Below are 20588 nucleotides of genomic sequence, written 5' to 3'. Positions count from 1 at the left end.
TATATATATATATATATATATATATATATATATATATATATATATATATATATAAAATAGATAGTAATAATACATTATGCAATTATCTTCCTACTGTCTTTTAATTTAGTGCTGATTAAAAAAAACTGCAATGTGCCTTCTACACAAAAATACCGTATTACAGTAACGAGAATCTAATTCATTTTGTCATTCTTTCTCACTGTTCTCATTACTATAATGCAAATAAGTCTCATTTTCATAACTGTAATGCAAAAAAATAATAAGAAAAGGTATTTTGTTAAAATAATAATTATATTAATACATTATGTTATTATTTTTTCCAATTAAAGTGCTGATTTAAAAACTAATATAATGCAAAAACCTACACAAAAATACCGTATTAAAGTAATGAGAATCATTAGAGAATAATGAGAATTACAAAAAACAATGTCTGGGTACATTATGGTAATGAAAATTTCAGAGGAAATGTGTTTAATTTAATAATTAATTTAATAATTACTAATAATTTAGTATTCATAAAAATAATGGCACAATGTCAGATAAATAGGCTTTATTTTCCTTATGCAAAATATAATTTCTCATGATTTTGGGGTGAAATGCAATATATTATGCTTAAAGATATACTTTGTTTATTTCTTATTTTATTTTATCTTATTTTAAGGTCATTACAGTATTACAACATTATTTTCTTGACAATTTTCTTGAAAGTTGAAATTTTTTTCTCCCTGTTCTTGCTACTGTAATGCAAATAAGTCTTATTTTTATAACTGCAATACAAAAAAAACTAAAAAAACAATTAAATATATAGTGATAATAATATTACTACATTATGGTATTATTTTTTGCACTGCCTTTAATTTGTGCTGATTTTTTTTTTATCTGTGTTACTGCAATTTGTTTTGCACGACAAAAATACTGTACTACAGTCATGATAATCTATTGAGAGTCATTATAAAGAATAATGAGAATTACATATAAAAACAACGCCTGGATGCATCATGGTAATGAGAATTTCAGGGGAAATGTGCTTAGTTTAATATTCATGAAAATAATGCCACAATGCCAAATAGGCTTTATTTCCTTTATGCAAAATTATAATTTCTCATGACTTTGGGTTTAGATGCAAACTGGACCTGTTTTCATGAGATTCATTCTCAGGTTCCCACATTGATTTGCATTTTAAAAAGTTATAAAATCAGTGAACAGTGCCGCTCCTCTGACAAACACGCACACACACATATTGATCTGTGCTTAGAGACCAGAAAAATCAATCAGAGCAAACCGCATCTGGGCACGCTACTGAGATTAAATAACAATGTGTCTATTTGGACCATCTAAAATTAAATTGGTGACACGCCAGCACACGCTACAGAAATGCCCAGGCCACAAATTGATTCGGAGACAGTAGGTGAGCTTTTGCCGGATCACTGGGACTGTGTGAATTCACTTCTGATGAGAAATGATAAAAGACTACAGGATGGAAGTGTGTTTGCTTCTCTGATTACCAAAACACACAATCACAGAGGAACAAGACTCAGGTGACATAGCATAGCATTACAATTTACATCCTTTTTGTCTCAGTTACACACACACACACACACACACACACTCGTCTTTAGAAAACATGTTTTTCCTTGCACTTCCCTTACAAGTTTAATCAGAAGATGAATAGGGTAAAGTCTTAAAAGGATTCTGGTCATACATACAGTATGTTGGTCTGTAAATATGGCTAACATCCATCCTTCTAAGATGTTTCACACTTTTATCTTCTGTTTGGTTGAAATTGTAGGTCTGATCGCTTTAGGAAGGTACCAGCACACCTCGCCTCAACATGGCGCATAATTTGCGATATTATTCATGTCTGCAGCTTGAGCCAATTACATGCCAACATTTCAAACTTAATGTTTGTTCAAATCCAACAAGGGCCCTACAGTCATCCATTTTATTTTTCCCCCACAAATTTCCTTCTATTTTTTCCCAAATTCTGTGTTTTCAATTTTTATATCTGGATTCCATTTTAATGGTTTAATTAAATTTTCATAACATTTTATGAAATGTAGCATGACTAATCAATCAAATTAATGCACTTGAACAGTTTCACTTATTTAATTAGTTAATTTATTTAAAAAATTGTGTTAATATTTTCAGTACCCTATGAATTATTATTATTGTTTATATTATTATTATTATTATTATTATTATTATTATTATTATTTGACTAGTTTCATTATTTTTGGATTCTGAGTTAAAATAAATGTATTACCAAAATGTTAATCAATGCTAATCAAATTAATGTATAAAACTTCAACAACTGTAATAATCTTTTAAAATTGAATCAATTGAAAATGTAATATTTTATTTTATTTTATATTTTATTTTGCACAGAGTTGTGCTTTTTAAATTAAAAACTGGATGGAAAATTGTGTGTTATTCCTCAAAAAATATGTAAATAATATAAATTATTATTATTATTATCCTAATCTAATTTTATAATAAAACTGCGATTATTATGAACATTGTTGGCTTTTTGATGAATTGCTTTTGTTCCTCTTTTGTAAGTTGCTTTAATTAAAATGTAAATGATTATTATTATTATTATTATTATTACTTTGAGAAGTATGTTTTACTTCTCAACATTCTCTAAAGTCTACATCTCCAGTAATATATTCTGTCATAATTTCTTTAAGTTAAACCAAATATTTATTTTTGGCAGTTTGTTTTGAATATTATATATTTGACGAAATATATATACGCACGCGCGTACACACACATATATATATACAGTGGGTACGGAAAGTATTCAGACCCCCTTAAATTTTTCACTCTTTGTTATATTGCAGCCATTTGCTAAAATCATTTAAGTTAATTTTTTTTCCTCATTAATGTACACACAGCACCCCATATTGACAGAAAAACACAGAATTGTTGACATTTTTGCAGATTTATTAAAAAAGAAAAACTGAAATATCACATGGTCCTAAATATTCAGACCCTTTGCTAAATTTAAGGGGGTCTGAATATTTTCACATATATATATATATGCATATGCTCTTATAGCTTTTTCCGCATCATGCACATAATAGGGGCCTTTCTAACCCTAAATATGAGCACTAATATTAGTGATGCTTACAGCATATTTGACTCGAGGCAGATGAAAATTGGCCCATTCCAAGCATTTAATGAATGTATTTCTTTCTTTCTTTCTTTCTTTCTTTCTTTCTTTCTTTCTTTCTTTCTTTCTTTCTTTCTCCTTGTTCACTTTCCCCCCTCTGTTAATCTCTCTCATCCTTTGTTTCTTTGTCTCTGTCTTGTTCCTGAGTGCTGAATGCTGCTCTCGGTCGTAATAGTGCCTGCAGGCCTTGCCTTCAGAATCCAAGCCCTGTGCTATTGTTTCCATGACAACATGGGAGGCATGGCCGGAGGGCATGGCTGTGTGTTTGCTCTCTCACTCACACTTTCTCTCTCTTATCTCTTTCTGAAACGCTGAATCTGATCACTTCATGTGTTCTTATTTAGACTCTGAGTTTTACTCACTTAGAGATGTGCAAGTGCAGGGCGACACTGATGAATGCTCGTGTCAGGTGAAGACGTGATAAGTGTGATTAGCATTGATGATATAGGTCAGTCCTAACACTCAAAGCTTTTAGCTCGGCCCATTAAAGAAAGCACACCTGGGAACACATTACGTTTGAATATGATGTTATATGAGGGTGACAAATGCAAGCGTATGGAGTTCATTCCTTGAAATATTGACACATTCAGATCTGGAGGTGATGTCAGATTTTATTATTAAGACTGTAAATGTGACAGAAAACATGTGTGTTCATGGGGATAACATGTAGTGTGTTTAACAAATGTCTTTCTGAAGAAGTTATATAATCTGGGTACTTTAGGACCGTTACAATTGTTTGTATTAAAGCATTATTTATTTATTAAGAACATTCTTAAGAATTTCTTTATTGTGAAATAATAATATAATAATACATTTTTGTTTGTTTTTGAAAAATAAAAGAATAATGCTAATGTTGTAAAATATTATTACAATGTAAAATAACAATTTTCTATTATGAGTTATGTTAAAATGTAATTTATTCCTGTGATGCAAAGCTGTATTTTCAGCATCATTACTCCAGTCTTCAGTGTCACATGATCCTTCAGAAATCATTCTAATATGCTGATTTGCTGCTCAAGAAACAAAATATTGTCAATGCTGAAAACAGTTGTGCTGCTTCATGTTTTTGTGAAAACCATGATGATTTTCTTTCAGGATTATTTGATAAATAAAAAGTTCAAAAGAACAGCATTTGTCTGAAATATAAGTCAAACAATATAAATGAACAATAGTGTATATAAAATAGTATTGATACACCATGATAATATTTGTGTATTTGAAAAATATACAGAAAAAATACTGGATTACAATAATGAGAAATGTCAGTGGAAATATGTAATATTATACATTTAAATATAATTATAATCATAACAATTATTAAGATGATTAATTATACTCTTTTAAAATGTAATCAAATTATTTTATTTTATTTTGTTTTGTGTTTTACTTGTTAAATTAAAATCTGGATGAAAAATTGTGATAATCCTTTAAAAAAAATTATGTAATTAATTATTTTAGTAGTATTTCTTATTATTATTTGTATTTATTGCTACCATTATAATAATAATCATTATTATTAATAACAACAATATATTAATATTAATCAAAATAATATCACAATGCAAAACACGTTTTATTGTTCCTAAAATAAAATAGGATTTATTTTTTTATGCTTAATTTTATTTCTCTTTTTTCCCCTTTTGATTTTGTGGTATAATGTGATTTTATTAAATAATATTTGTCTTTTTTTTCTTTTGATTTTGTGGTGAAATATGATTTGACCATGTTTTTGCCATTAATTCTTAGATTTACTACAAAAAGGGAGGAGAGACAAATAATGGATTTACATTCGATTGTCCTTCACTGAGCTCACATTTTCCTATTCAGAGCAACACAGTACATTTCTAGAACAGCTTTCCTAGCGCAAGGACAGTCATCTGTCTACACGCTCTCGCTCAGGGCCAGAGTCCTGAATGAAGTGCCTTTTCACGAATCACCGGTTGCATACACTACTGTAGATATTACTTTTCTCAGGCAAGAGCAAACAAAGCGCTGCCTGCTCACAGAATCAGCCGTTACTGTATTCAGCACCGGTACAAACTATAAACCAGAGTGTATTAGCTTGTCAGATCTGTATAGGCCTTATAGCTCATCCAGAGCGAACAGAATTATAACCAGGCTCATGACAGTAGAAAATATCTCTGAAGCAACCTGACATTCATACTGTATATCATCTAGAAAGCCCCTACAGAAGCTGTGTGGTGAAGAATGACGCTCTTTTGTTTTCTTTGTTTGTAGTTGTTTGAGAAACTGATGGGCTGAATTAGTTGCAAAACAGTGTGAATTGCAGAAGCGCTTTTTCACTCGAAAATATTTTTTAAGGGAGTCTAAAATCAGGACAATCATTTATGAAAAATCAGTGAATGCACCATCTGCTTCGTCTCTATTTCTATGTCTCATCAGCCTGACTGACAGGGTGTGTTTAACAGCTGACTGGAGGGAAGGATTATCAATGAATAATGAGATAAGTTCTAGTCGGCTTCTCAAAGCATCAAGAACCAAGTGGCTTTGGAAGACTTGAAATATTGCACACAGTGTCACTTTTATGACACTTTTGTGGTGCTTTTTGTCTTTTATGAAGCTTGAAAGTCAACATTTCTCCATTTGTGTTCCACATAAGAAATAAAGTTTGCAATGACATGAGCGCAAGTAATGACAGAAGTCTTTAAAGCATTTCTTTATTCTTGTTTAAGCAATGATTTATTTAATTAATTATTAATTTGTTTATTTATTTATTCATACATTTTATTTTCTAAATCCTCCACTAAAAGCAAGATTTATGGTGCTTGCAAAATAATAATAATAATAATAAACTAACTAATTAACTTAATTTTTTAAAATTGTATTTTATGTATTTCTTTATTTTTGTTTATTTATTGAGTCAATTATTTATTTATTCATTCATTCATACATTTTATTTTATTATCTTATTTTATTTGACTTAATTTTGTTTTATTTTATTTTTAAATCCTCTACTAAAAGCAAGATTTACGTTGCTTGCCAATAATAATAATAATTGCCAAATGATATACCCATTAATTAATTAATTCATCCATACATGTTATTTTCTATTATATTCATATTACTTATTTTATTATTATTATTATTATTTTTATCCTCTACTAAATGTAAGATTATATGTTGCATGCATTTAAAAAAATAAAAGTAAATACTGGTCAAATTAACTGTATCAATGGAAAAAAGTCACTTTTTTCCCCACATGGTGTAGCCTAATAGCCCAACCTTGACCTCTTCGATGTCCCAAATTAGTTATTTTTCCATACTCCAACCACCTATGGTATATAATTCCCACTTTTCATGATCCAATTAATTTGAGATGGACTAATGCAGTCTCTGCACTGTAAAAAAAAATTCCAAAAATTTACGGTAAGAAACCGGCAGCTGTGGTTGCCGGAATTTTACCGTAAAAAAATACGGTAGCAACGTTTTAGGTTTTACAGTTTTAACTTAAATTTACAGTTAAATACCATAATTTCATTAACTGATATAATGTTAATATAATATACCAACCTGAAGTACTGAAATCTGTTTTGTACTTTTGTAATACACTGATAACCACCAAATGCAGGAGGTGATGAGAAAGTCACATGATGAACCAAAGCCCATCACAAGCAGCTTATAAATAATAACATATATAGAAGGTGCACAGTGTCATTCCCACAAACACTAAACACCATCATGATAACACACATGAAACTGAAATAATGCAATAAACATTCATTTAACAACATTAGGTGTAACATACAATCCTAATATACAAAACGGATAAGAAAAAAACTAAGAAACATAGTTATTTCAACAAAAAAACATCAAATTTGAAATGTAACGCAGGGCATTCTGGGAATGTCAATTTACGGTTATTCACTGTAAATTATACGATCTTTTTCACTTCCAAAAACGGTATACTACCGTAAAATTTATGTCCAATACATGTAATGTCCAGTACAGTTTTTCACCGTATATAGTAGGGGAATTTACCGTTAACCATTTAACAGGTTTTTACAGTAGCATTTTTACAGTCTTTTACCGTTAAATTCACTGTCATTTTTTACAGTGTGGCTCCATTTTTCTCTCATTGAATATCCTACTTCATGTTGGTCTGTCTCTCTATCTGTCTGAGATATGACATCTGTTCAAACTTCAAAATCCATCCATCATTCCTCCATTTTCCGTTCTCAACACACTCTGCTGTTCTTGGGGGGAAATGCAGTGAATTCCAAACACGAGGTCTCACAATAAAACGCCGTGGAGCCTCTACATATTAAATTCTCTAAATGTTTCCGGGTGCTTTTAAAGGATCTCATCTGGCAGAATCACTTCAGAACCCAGACGCACATGAAAGAGAGCGCCGTATCTCACAGAACATCGCCGTTTCAACACTTCACAGCTGCTTCCTTTGGCTTGCAGATGTTTGTGAGGCGACACACGTAGCAAAAGAAAGACGAACCTCATTCAGAATTTCCCATTTCCCCCCTTTATTCTATCCATTGTGATTTCCATTCTCTTTCCCCAGCGTCAGGAGAATGGTGTTTGAGTGCAGGACACTGGACTTGAATAGACTGCCATTTCTCCACTGATGTTTATCGTGTCTTTCTCCTTCATGCTTTGAGCAGATAAAAAGGCTTATGTGGGTCATGTTGCATTAATCGAGCTCGCTGTCCTCTCAAATACTCTCTAAATTAAGCAACAGGCATAAAATATTCACATTTGCTCATGGTTCATCACTCAATGACACATTTAAGCGAAAAACAGCCCAAATGTATCACATCAACATCGAAGCCAAATGAAACAATTCATTGTTATCTGACCCCACGGAGACAATCATTCTTTCTTTGTGCATTATTATGTCTTTTTTTGTGAAAAATTTCATATTTAAAGTTTGAACATTATTTAGGAGCTCTAGACGCATTCGTTTCAGAGCTCGTATCTCAAATCTGAATTTCCACATCACCTCATGTTGCTTTGGACCTCTAAATCTTTCAGTGCTGATCTATTATGTTTCAGAGGTATCTGCGAGGCTCTAAGCTCTGATACCTAGAACTGCTAAACACACACAGAACTCCGTATTGATCCATTTTGTGAGACTTCTCGGGTTTGAATGAGGCTCTGGATCTCGGCAAACTCTCTTTCACTCTGAATTTGATCTAGAACAGAGCAGCTAAAGAAAAAAGAGTTGTAGTTTCGGAAAAGCACAAAGGATGCTTTTGCTGGCAGGTACAGAGAGGTTAACATTTTCCTGTCTGGTTTTTCCTTGTTTTTCTGTTAAATAAAAATCAGGTTTGGAACACATTTCACTAAATGTGTCCTAAGCAGCTGCCACAAGTTTCCAGCAATAAGTAATTTGACTGTCCACATTGAAAATGTGACACAACAACAAAATCACAGTGAATCAGATCATATTCGATGTTCAGATGTAATTCTAAGCAGTTTATAATTATGTATTTGATTAAAAAATATATATATTTAATGGTTATTTATTGCTTTATATAACTATATTTAAAATATGTTTTATATACAACACATATATTATATATAAACATGTTTAAAATTAATAAAAAATAATAATTAATAAAAATTGTTTCGTAAAAATTGTTTTAAAACATCAAATAAATACTTCTGTTTATAATGTTTTTTTATTTCAAAGTATTCATCAAATAATTATTAATAAAAAAACACTTTGTCAAAGGATTTTGGAAAACGTTCAAGGTTTTCACAAAAATATTAATCTGCACAGTTATTTTCGACATTGATAATAGTAAGAAATGTTTCGTGAGCAGCAAATAAGAAGGATTTCTAAAGGATCATGTGACACTGAAGACGCTGAAATGCTGAAAATTCAGCTTTGCATCACAGAAATAAATTACATTCTAAAATATTTTCAAATAGAAAAATAGCTATTTTAAATCATAATAATATTTCACAATTTTAGAGTTTTACTGTATTTTGATAAAATGTTTTACTGTATTTTTGATCAAAACGTGTGTACAGACAATTAAATATCCAGGTTTTAATATGTAATGCAATTTTATTATTTTTATTTCATTTTATTGTTATGAACCCAAACTAACAGAAAATATCATAATATATGAATCTTAGGTGTTATATAATATACAGAATATGTATTAATATATACACCAAGGTAGATTTTCTAACACATTTCTAGCAGTACGTACAGTTATACAGTCCAGCCCTGAAGTGCATCTTCTCCAGCATGCTGTAAATCTGGGACCAGGGGGCCAAAATGTACATGTCTTTGTTCATAACTCTTATAATCCATGTCTTAATGAAAAGCTGGGGATTTGCGATGGATGAGGCGAGTGGAGCAGGTTGAGGGTTTGATCTGCTCTCCTGGGAGAAGCGTGTAGTGCGCGCCGGCCAGTGTTTGGTGTTGTAATTCATATTCTCTCAACACAGAAGACACATCCTGGAGGCAGTGAACATGTGCACCTCAAGCCTCATGTTTAATTAACCAAAGCTCACCACAGATTCTTCCTAAGAGACGGTTCTGTAGGGACCGGCAGGCAGGAGCGAGCGCTATCTGTCTTTCAGCCGTTTTTTCCCTCCTTATGTTGACTCTACGCTCACTTCCCTTTCTGCTCAGCAGGATTCAATTTTCCGATCCACTTGAGCGGGATTCTCGTGCATTACAGATCCGACTAGCTCACATGTGCATGCGCTCATTAACAACAAGCTGTGTCTTTTTTGTCTCTCTCTCTTTCTCTTTTGGACAATTGTTCCACTGGTTTAACTGCAATCCGTCTCTCTCTTTCTTCTTTTCTTTTTCCTCTCTTTTGCCCTAGTTCTGCCGCCTCTTGTCTATCATTCCCTCTTTCCTGTTTTCACAGTTCTTTCTGAGATGAATCCTCCTCAGCTCTCTGCGGTGTTGGTGCTCATACTGGCCCAGCTGTGCGTGTCTTCTCTCGGTTGTCCTTCTGGGTGCCGCTGCTATAGTTTGACCGTCGAATGTGGATCCATTGGGCTCAAAGAGATCCCGCAAGGCATCACACATGGGACACAGGTCAGTCGCACAAATTCATGTGGATGTTTGTAGGTGGGTCATTCTCAAAATACTGTATTGGGGACAAACATGTCCCTTGACATGTCACAAAACTCCATCTAGACTCTATAAGGTTCTATATTAGCATATTTGGTTCCATGAAGAACCTTCAACATTCATGGAATCTTTTAATTCCAAAAAAAAAAAGTTCTTTCGATTCTTAAAATGTTCTTCATACTAAGAAAAATTTGAAACTGAAATGAAAACTTTCACTGAAAGTTCTTTGGGAAGCAAACACGGTTCTTCTATGGCATCGTTGTGAAAACCTCTTTTGAAAACTTTTATTTTAAGAGTGAAAGGCATCATTTTATAATCTAACCATTTATTATATTTTGCAACGCACATTCATTAAAAAAAACACTTTTGAATTATTTTATTCAAAAAAGCTATTAATAATATTAAGAATAATAATTTTTAATAAACATTAACATAATAAGAATACATTTTTGAATATTGTTTTGTCGTTTATTGTTGTTATAAATGTTAAAAACAATATGGAAAAAAATACTCTAATGTCACAGAATGTCAAAAATAGTTCCTACAGTGATTTATTAATTGTTTATTAATGAATTGATTAATTTAAAAAAATAATAATATTCAAATCATAAGAATATTAAAAATGATGTGTGTGTTTTTGGTATTTATTGTTGTTATAAATGTTAAAAACAATCTGGAAAAACACTCCAGCATCATAGAATGTCAAATATACTTCCAGTGTCATAAAATACTAATAGTTTAATGTAATAGTTCCAACGTTTCTATGACATTTACAATGATTTATTCATTTTTTCTAATCATTTTGAAATATTTTAATTGAAATGACTATGAATTTTTTAATAATTCTTAAAATCACATGAATGATTCTGTTTTTGGTGTTTAGTTATTATAAATGTTAATAAAAACAATATGGAAAAACATCTTCAGCATCAGAGAACGACAAAAATACTTCCCATCTCATAGTAACGGCAGAATAGTCCCGTTTCTTAAAGTGATTTATTCTTTTTTCTAATAGCTTTAATAATCTTAACAGAAAGAAGTGATTATAAACAACCTTTTTTAATAAACATTAAAATAAAAAAAGAACTTAGTTTATGGTGCTTATTGGTGTTATCAATGTTCAAAACAACATGGAAAAAATACTTCCAACGTCAAAGATCAGAGTAAGAAGAGGCTGCTCAAAATGTGTGCTGCAAAAAGTAGATTTACATTTAATATACATTTTTGTCATGCAAATTAAAGATTTTGTTATCGTTTAGATAATTCTATTTTATTTAATTATAATTTATTTAATTTAATTTTTTTGCATATTTTTTGAGCAGCATGATCAGTCATAATGTTAACATGTTTAACAATACTTTACTTTTACTTTTATGTGAGAAAACGTAGCTGAATTCAAACTTCAACAGTTTGAGAATGATTTATCAGCAGTCATAAAGTTGACGTGAAATCAACATGAATTTTGGTCATATTGTGCATGATGATTAAACAGTGTTTCTTTATATCCAATCAGTTCTTTACAGACTTTTGAAAACAAAATGAAAACAAAAACATTACATTAAATCACACTAGGTCACATCTGAACTCTCCCACATATAAGAGAGGAACACTTGTACTACTTTCCAGCCTGTCACAATTTTTTATTCTGGTCATCCGGTCACCGTAAATGATAAAATACTGTCTCCTTCTGTTTCTATCTACACCTTGACCCACAATACAGTAAGCCTGATATTAAAACTATAGATCATAACTCCAGATAGTGCTGGGAATCATTCACTGCATCAGTGCCTCATGGCTGGAGTCACCCTGTGGACCCTGTTTGCATGTCTCTGGATCTGCTCCAGTCACATCACTAACATTACTGCAGCTCGGCTCACATAAATTGCTCAATTGACCCGCGTAACCTATGCTTCACAAGAAACTTGCTTCGGCTCGACCCGAGTTTGATCACAGACAATAGCTTTGACAGAAATCAATTCGAAAATGAATCAGTGTAATATGTTGCATCATTAATATAGTTAAATGAGTGATGACAGGCCTCTCTGTATTTTTTTTGCTCTTGTAAAAGCCCATTAATGCCCTTCTGATGCTGCTAATTGACTTGTTTGCGTGTTTAAGGCTCGAGGATAGTCGGCCCAGAATCGTGTAACACCCCCAGAACTTTGTATTGATTCATTTCATGTTAAAGAAAAGCTTCTTTCACTCTGAATTCACCTGAAGAGGAAGACCAAAAGAAAGAAACATTGTATTTTGTTTCAGAACAGCCTTAAAGAGTGGAGTTTTTGCTGTCGTTGATTAGGACAGAAACTCAAGTCGACATGAATGAGACAGATGTTGCTTTTATTGCTTGGCATGTCAAAATTAGATTATTATTAGACTACAAAAATAAAACATAATAACAATTCCACTATTAATATAATTTATTATTAATGATATTAATAATGACAACAGCATTAACAATAATAATAAAAATTGTTGTTATTATTATTACTATTCTGTTTTACTATTATTAATATAATATTTAGGCAAGGCAAGGCAAGTTTATTTATATAGCACATTTCACACACAATGGTAATTCAAAGTGCTTTACATAAAAGAAAATAAAATAATAATAAAAAATAATCACAACAATAAAACAAGGAATTTAAAAACTTCGAAAATGATTTAAAAATTGATTTGAGAGTTTTAAAATGAATTTAAAACAGTTAAGAATAGAAAATGATTATACATAAAATATAGTGCAATCAGTTTGGACATCGCACAGTGCTCATTCAATAAATGCACAGCTAAACAGATGAGTTTATTTTTGTTAATGCATCTCTTTCTGACAGAGACAGATCTAGATTAAGTGGTAACAGAGATCAATATATCAAAGAAAATACAGAAGTGATCAGATAGTGCTACGTCCTTAATAACAATGGATGAAATGTTTAGACCTCTACTGATGAGTAAATCTAGAGTATGTCCACGATTGTGTGTGGGTTCATGCACATGCTGAATCAGGTCAAAAGTGTTTAAAACGGTTATAATTTCTTTTGTAGTTTTGCTTTCTGCATTATCTATGTGAATATTAAAATCCCCTGCACTAGCAAAACAGTCAAACTCTGAGGAAATCATTGATAGCATTTCTGTGAACTCTTCAACGAAGGCTGGAGAGTATTTTGGAGGCCTGTAAATAATGATAAACAGAATGCGTGGAGCACCTTTCAACACAATCCCTAGATATTCAAAAGACAAGTACTGACCAAATGACACTTGCTTGCATTGATAGACATCTTTAAATAGAGCAGCTACACCTCCACCTCTCCTAACAGTCCTGCAAACACTCATGAAAGTGAAGTTAGGAGGGGCTGTTTCATTGAGGACCGTTGCACTGCAGCTGTCTTCTAGCCATGTTTCATTTAGAAACATAAAATCCAGGTTGTTTGTGGTTATTAAGTCATTGATTAGAAATGATTTATTTTTTAGTGAGCGAATGTTTAAAAATGCTAACTTGATGGCATTGCATTTTGTCTCAACAGCAATATTAGTTTGATGCATAACAGGCCGCAGATTAGATAAGTCAGCCGTACGGCTTGAGAAGGCCTTAGACTTTCTATCACGTGATAAAACAGAAATAGAGAAAACTACAGGCACACTGGGTTCCTGCTTGTTCTGTAAACATTTGTGAATGTTGCTGCTATTATAGCGGGACCCGACACATATCACTGAAAGCTGTTAATGAATAATTTAATAATAATTGCATTGTTAATATAATTTAAATGATCATTAGACTACAAATATAAAACATAATAATTATTATAATAACAACAACAACAACTATTTAAATGCTTTATCAATAAAGTATAATAATAATAATTATTATTATTATTAATTACAACAACTTTAACAATAATAATATGTACAACAATATTGCACTATTAATATAATAATAATAAATTCATTCTTGATATAATCATGCATTATTTTTAATAATAGTAACAAGTATAATAATTATAACAGCAATAATAATAATTCCATTATTAATGTAATTTAAATTATCATTAGACTACAACTATAGAACATAATAATAATTTAATTTCATTATCAATATAATAATTTATTATTATTATTATTATTATTATTATTGTTATGTTCCTCACAGAACTGAATAATCCATAAACTAGCTATTTTAAAGCTGAATATTGGTAAGAAATACTGGTCAAACTGATTATCTGCTTCAAATTCTTTTATGGGGGTTTATAAAGTTAACCACATTACTCACTTTCTCTTTTCTTTTAAAAGTCTTAGTGTACTAATGTTTTTCCCGTGGACTCTGCGTCCTGTCCAGACCATCTTTCTACAGGACAATGCCATTGGACAGATCCGTCAGCGGGATATATCAGACCTCGGCCAGCTGCACTACCTCTACCTGCAGAATAACAGCATCTCGATGCTGGAGGCCGGCGCGTTCAGAAACCTGGGCCTGCTTCTGGAGCTCGCGCTTAACGGAAACCGCATCCACCTGATCACAGCTGATGTGTTCCGCGGCCTGGACCACCTGCGCATCCTCTACCTCGCAGGAAACCAGATCACCAGACTGGAGGACTACACCTTCCGCGGACTGCAGGTAGAAGCACTGACTGCGCCATTCTACCTTTCAAAATATACATTTCCAAATGTTTTAACATTCCCATATAGGTTATGGGAGCATTGATGGGAGTTTGGGATCAGATTTCCCAAAGCGATTATCGGCCGATAGTGATAGGTAGCCGATCAATCGGAGCACTCCTAGTCCTAGGTATTAGGAATAATTTTAACTTTAAGTTTAGCTTAGCCTAAGTTTGTCGCATCGACTGAAACCAAACATTTCATCCAAATCTGCCATCTTGTAAAAACTTCCGCCACTGTTTACGCTTGTTTCACCGTTATGTCTGTTTCTGTGTATTTTGGCAAGTCTTCATATTTTAGCTTGCACGTCTAACCAATACCATGATACTGTTGATAACCATGATCATGCAGGTTATTTGTTCGTTTATTACTGTTTACTTGTCTTTATATAATATAATTTATTAAATTCAAAAGTCGAAAACAATAACTTTTTTCTTTTTTCCTTAAATTGTTAATAATAATAATTTACCGAAAATATTATGTTCTTTGTGTTGTTTTAATTTTGATAATCCATTGTATATTAAAATGGTCCTAAAACTGGCTATTACCCAATTTTGGTCCCCCCCACCTGTCAGATCAGAAGTGCGCTCCTGTCTGTAACAGATTCTGATGTCTTTTTCTACACCGGGTAAACACCCTCTGACTCAGCCTGCTACAGTAGCCCCGCCCCAGACTCTCGCTATTGGTTGCGCGGAGGTATGCAAATACATAGGTTGACATTTTATTCGGACTGAATGCAATATATCACAACATTTTAAGAACTTAATTTAATATACCTTTTCACAGTTATTAACATCGTAAATCGTAAAAACAAATTTTATATTGTTTTTTAAATTATCATTTAAAACTGCGGGAGTGTTTCTAACACAACAGATGAGGGAGTGACAGCAAATTACATCTTTCTGACCAATGCAATCCAAAGTCATCAAAGATGTTTTATTTAGCTAGTCAACAATATAAAATTATATTTGTTGCAGTTTCCAAGTACCACTAAAGAAGGTCCACGGAGTTCAAACTAAATTAGAACATTTCATGCTAACATTGTGAGAACATTTTTCAAAATACTAAAACCACAATATTGTTTCAATTATTTTTAGAATGGTCTATACATTTGCACAACCTTTATATAATGTTACGCCAAAGTGTGCAGAGTAGAAGAGAAGTGGAAACCAAAGAAAAGCAGTACAAAAACTCATTAAAGTGCTAAATTAATAGGGGATTTTTCAGCAATATGCTAATTTGATGGAGACACAGAACTGAAAATAGATGACTCTGCATTATGCTAGATTGCTTTACAAAGTGTGTTTTTATGATAGCCACGTTCATGCTTGTTGATTGCAGCGGTTGCAGGAGCTGCATCTGCAGGAGAATTCGGTGGAGGTGTTGGGAGATCAAGCTCTGGTGGGTCTGTCCTCTCTGGCTCTTCTGGACCTGAGCAGGAACAACCTGAGAACCCTGAGTCCCGCTTCACTCAAACCACTCGTCAGCCTGCAAGTGCTTAGGGTCACAGGTAAGAGATTCACAATGCCACAAAAAAAAAAAAAGTAGTACTTTTATTCAGCAAAAATGCATTAAGCTGATCGAAAATGATAGTAAAGATAAAAATGTTTCTTGAGCAGCAAGTCAGCATATTAGAATGATTTCTGAAGGATCATGTGACACTAAAGACTGGAATAATAATGCTAAAAATTTATAAATAAATTACATTTTAAAATACATTCAAATAGAAAACGCTTATTTTAAATTGTAATAATATTTCAGAATATTGCTGTTTTTTTTTATAAATAATCTATAATATCTCATTTGTTTCTCTATGTACAGCAAATAGAGACTTTACCTTAAAGAGATTTTTCACCTAAAAATAAAAATTCAGTCATCATTTACACCCTCTCAAGTTGTTCCAAACCTGTATGACTTTCTTTCTTCTGCTAACAAAAAATATATGTTGAACTTCAGTAAAGTCTAATATTGCACATGATTGTTTTGAGTAAATGATGACTGAATTTTTATATTTACATGAACTGTCTCTTTAAGTTATCTGCTGCTTAGATGTTTCTCTTAAGTAAAGCACAGGTGAGATTGTCTAATGAATATTAATTAAGTAATGTTTCCATTGGTAGCTCTAACCAAGTTAAGTAAATTAATTAATATTCATGATCCTATCTTTCACTCTAATACAGTCCTGTAGTGTTGTATAAGTTGCATGTCCTGCAAACCTACCATAGTGACATTTAGTGGCATTTAGATGTCAGACCATCTTTACGTTTGCTCAAATATTTTTGCACAACAATTCTGTTTGGATAAATATGTAATAATGCTGTATTTTGAGAGCCTTATATTGAATTTGCTCTTACAGATAACCCGTGGCGCTGCGACTGCGCTCTGCACTGGCTGCGCGGCTGGATAAACGAAGAGGGTCAGAGGCTATTAAGCTCAGCCGAGCGCCGGATGCTGTGCGCCGAACCTCCGCGCCTCTCCCATCTCAGTCTGGTGGAGGTTCCCGCGAACAGCCTCGTTTGCATCCCGCCCATAGTGCAGCTGGAGCCCAGCCACCTGACGGTCCGTTTGGGGGAGAGTTTACGCGTGTCCTGCCAGGCATCCGGATACCCGCAGCCACAAGTTACCTGGAGGAAAGCGTCCCACGGAAAAGCCCAGCTGTCTCCCAGAGGTCTGGTGCAGGAGGTCGGGATGGACGGGGACACCGGTGGGAGGTTGGTAACAGCCAGGCCTGGTGGAAAAGGAGGGCCGGCGAGTCGTGGCCCGGTCCGAGGAGGAACCGATGACGGAGGCGACCGGGAAAGCTTCGATCCTGATACAGGAAGCGGGATGCTGTTTCTCAGCAACGTCACGGTGGCGCATGCCGGACGCTACGAATGCGAGGCCTGGAATCCCGGCGGAGTGGCTCGGGTGACTTTTCACCTGTCGGTAAACATGTCTTCGTCTTCGTCCCGCTCGGAAATCTGGCCTCGACTGCATTCCTCATCTTACTATCATCCTTCCTCGGTGGACGTGAGTCAAGAGCCGCTTTATGAGCTTGAAAGCATGGACTTCAGTGCGCTGGGAACCGCGACCCAGACGGCCATCGCTGTGGGAATTTCTCTTTTGGCGTTGACGGCGTTGTTGCTTCTCTGCATGATTTACAGTCGCCAACGGCAGAAAGAGGAAAGTGGATATGGTGCCAGCAAAGAGGAAAACATCCTTTACGTCAACGACTACTCCGACGGTCCCACCACGTTCGCTCAGCTTGAAGAGTACCGGGACGAATGCGGCCATGAGATGTACGTGTTAAACCGCGCCAAACCAGTGCTGCCTCCTCCACCGTCCTACAACCAGCAGGGGTCGACGCTAAAAGCCAGTGAGTGCATGCTGACCCCAGGCCGGGCCATGGGGATCGGACCCCGCAGGGCTCCTGCAGAAGGAGGTGAAGGACCTCCGCTTGATCCCGAAGGGTTGTTCATGAACCAAAGCTTGCTGTTTGACACGCAGATCGCTTATGAGATCCACTGCTGAACTGAACCACTGGATAGACTTAAAGGTTCTTGCCATTGGATGTTATCCTGCTGAATTTCCTTTTGTTCTCAGAGCACAAATGTATTTTTTTTGGTGAAAAGCATTGAAGGAATAGTAGACTTTAAAGCTGCAGTGTGTTGTTTCGGTGCCACCAAATGGATTTGCAAAAATGTTGTCCCGATTTGTACCCAAAGTCATGCCATTGGTTGAGTCAGTATTGCTACAAAAGAACTATATTTGATTCCCCAAAAGAGCATGTCAGTGAACAGTTTTATGAAATCAAAAAAAATTTTTTTGGTTTGAAGAAGATTCTAATAATCTAAAGAACCTTTTTTCACCATATAGAACATTTTGTGCAATAGAAAGATTCACTCTTTTTAAAAAAAAAAAAAAGGTTATTTTGTTGCATCTATGTTTCCATTAAGAACCTTTAAAATCATTCCACAAAAGACTCTTTATAGTGGAAAAAATTTCTTTAGATTATTAAAATGTTCTTCACACAAAGAAAAAAATTATTATTTTAAGAACTGTTCACTGAAAGTTCTCCGGGGAACCAAAAGTGGTTCTTCAATTGCATTGCAACAAAAACACCGTTGGGAACCTTTATTTTTTAAGCGTGTGTATTGTGAAGCTCAAACAGGCAGAAAAATTTAAAAAAAAAATGAATAAAAAAACTCTCTTTGGTGAAATCAGCCTATGAATGATTATATATAATAATCTCTGGGATTGCACACAGTAGCTTTTAGGGAATAGTTCATCCAAAAATTGTTACCATTTGCATTGTTTGCATGATTGTTATGTTTTATAGAATCACAAATTACTATTTTTTTAAAAGCACTATGCTGCATTTTAAGGTGTTATTTTAAAAAACACATTCCACTCACCATTCCGCATATTTAACTAGTTCTCATTTGTGTTCCACAGAGTTTGGAAAATGCTGTAATTTTTTTTTTGACGTGAATAATTAAAAAAACATGCCAAAACGCCTTTGACAGAAAAAAAATATTGCATTTTTCTACAGCGATAGAGATGCTAGGGAAAAGAGAGAAAAGATAGTTGTAAAGCACCACCACAAAAATGAAAAAGAGAGTTTCCAAGAATAGTCCAGTGAAATAATTTATAGGATGTAGGCTACCATTGAAAAGTTTGATGTCAGTGAAGACATTTATAATATTGCAATAGATTTCCATTTCAAATAAATGCTGTTCTTTTAAACTTTCTATATCAAAGAATCCTGAAAAAAATGTATCACGGTTTCACAAAAATATGAAGCAGCACAGCTGTTTTCAACATTGATAATATTAAGAAATATTTATTGAGCAGCAAATCAGCATATTAGAATGATTTCTGAAGGATCGTGTGACACTGAAGACTGGAGTAATTTTGCTGAAAATTGCTTTGCAATGTTTTGCACCACAGGAATAAATTACATTTCAAAATATGTTAAAATAGAAAAAAGTTATTTTAAATAACAGTAATTCACAATATTATGTTTTTTACTCTATTGTTTATAAAATGCATATAAAAAAAAACACCAAACTTTTAAAAAATAGTGTAGATGTGAGAGCTAAAAATGTTTCAACAACCCAGTATTCATCACTCACTATGACAGATTATGATCATTTATGTTGCAGCCTCTGTTTGGAACAACATCACAGTGAATAAATGACTGGATTTTCATTTTTTGCATGAACTATTCCTTCATTACAACAGTATGAAATGAGAGCGGTTATCTACTTTTAAAAGAAGAGGCTACCAAAAACTGATATTTTTTGTCTTGTTACTGTGAAATTAAGTGATCCAGTCTGAGGTCAGTCTGAGAGTTTGACCTCTTGAACGGGGACTGTGAGGACAGCAGCAAACAACATTTGTCGGGATGTCCCCGTGTCCAGTGTTGTGTGTCAGGCAGTGTGAATAACTTAATGTCCTTCTTGCAAATGCTGTCTACATATTTCAAGTATCCTTTCTTTCTGATGCATTCCTGTGTGTATTTATGTGTGATCGGCAGGCAGCAGAAGAAAATGAAACCTGCTGTAAACAAGAACCAAAAGCGGATGGAAGGTTTGTTCACTACAGCCTGGATACAAATGAAGTAGTCGCATCTATTTCCCGTCTGAGGCTCGTTTGCTCTCCTACTCTTGACCTCTGTTGGACTAACACTGTGAATAAACAAACAGGACT

General features: G+C 33.6%; 1 protein-coding gene across 2 annotated transcripts in view; it reads left to right on the top strand.

The window, feature by feature from the left end:
* Positions 1-18656, top strand: part of LOC107599237 (leucine-rich repeat-containing protein 24-like) — a 22392-nt gene extending 3736 nt beyond the window's left edge. The window contains exons 2-5 of one of the 2 annotated variants that reach the window (XM_016290771.1): positions 10039-10211; positions 14578-14856; positions 16239-16407; positions 17254-18656. In XM_016290771.1, the coding sequence (XP_016146257.1) occupies positions 10050-10211; positions 14578-14856; positions 16239-16407; positions 17254-18407 (1764 nt within the window). In that variant the 5' untranslated portion in view covers positions 10039-10049 and the 3' untranslated portion in view covers positions 18408-18656. Of the gene's footprint in view, positions 1-9993; positions 10212-14577; positions 14857-16238; positions 16408-17253 lie in introns of both variants that reach the window. The other variant, XM_016290772.1, reaches the window with a different exon arrangement.
* Positions 18657-20588: the final 1932 nt, after the last annotated feature.

This window comes from Sinocyclocheilus grahami, unplaced genomic scaffold (assembly GCF_001515645.1).
Source record: "Sinocyclocheilus grahami isolate Dianchi unplaced genomic scaffold, SAMN03320097.WGS_v1.1 scaffold263.1, whole genome shotgun sequence".
Lineage (NCBI taxonomy): Eukaryota > Metazoa > Chordata > Actinopteri > Cypriniformes > Cyprinidae > Sinocyclocheilus > Sinocyclocheilus grahami.
This window is presented reverse-complemented; position numbering and strand designations above follow the sequence as displayed.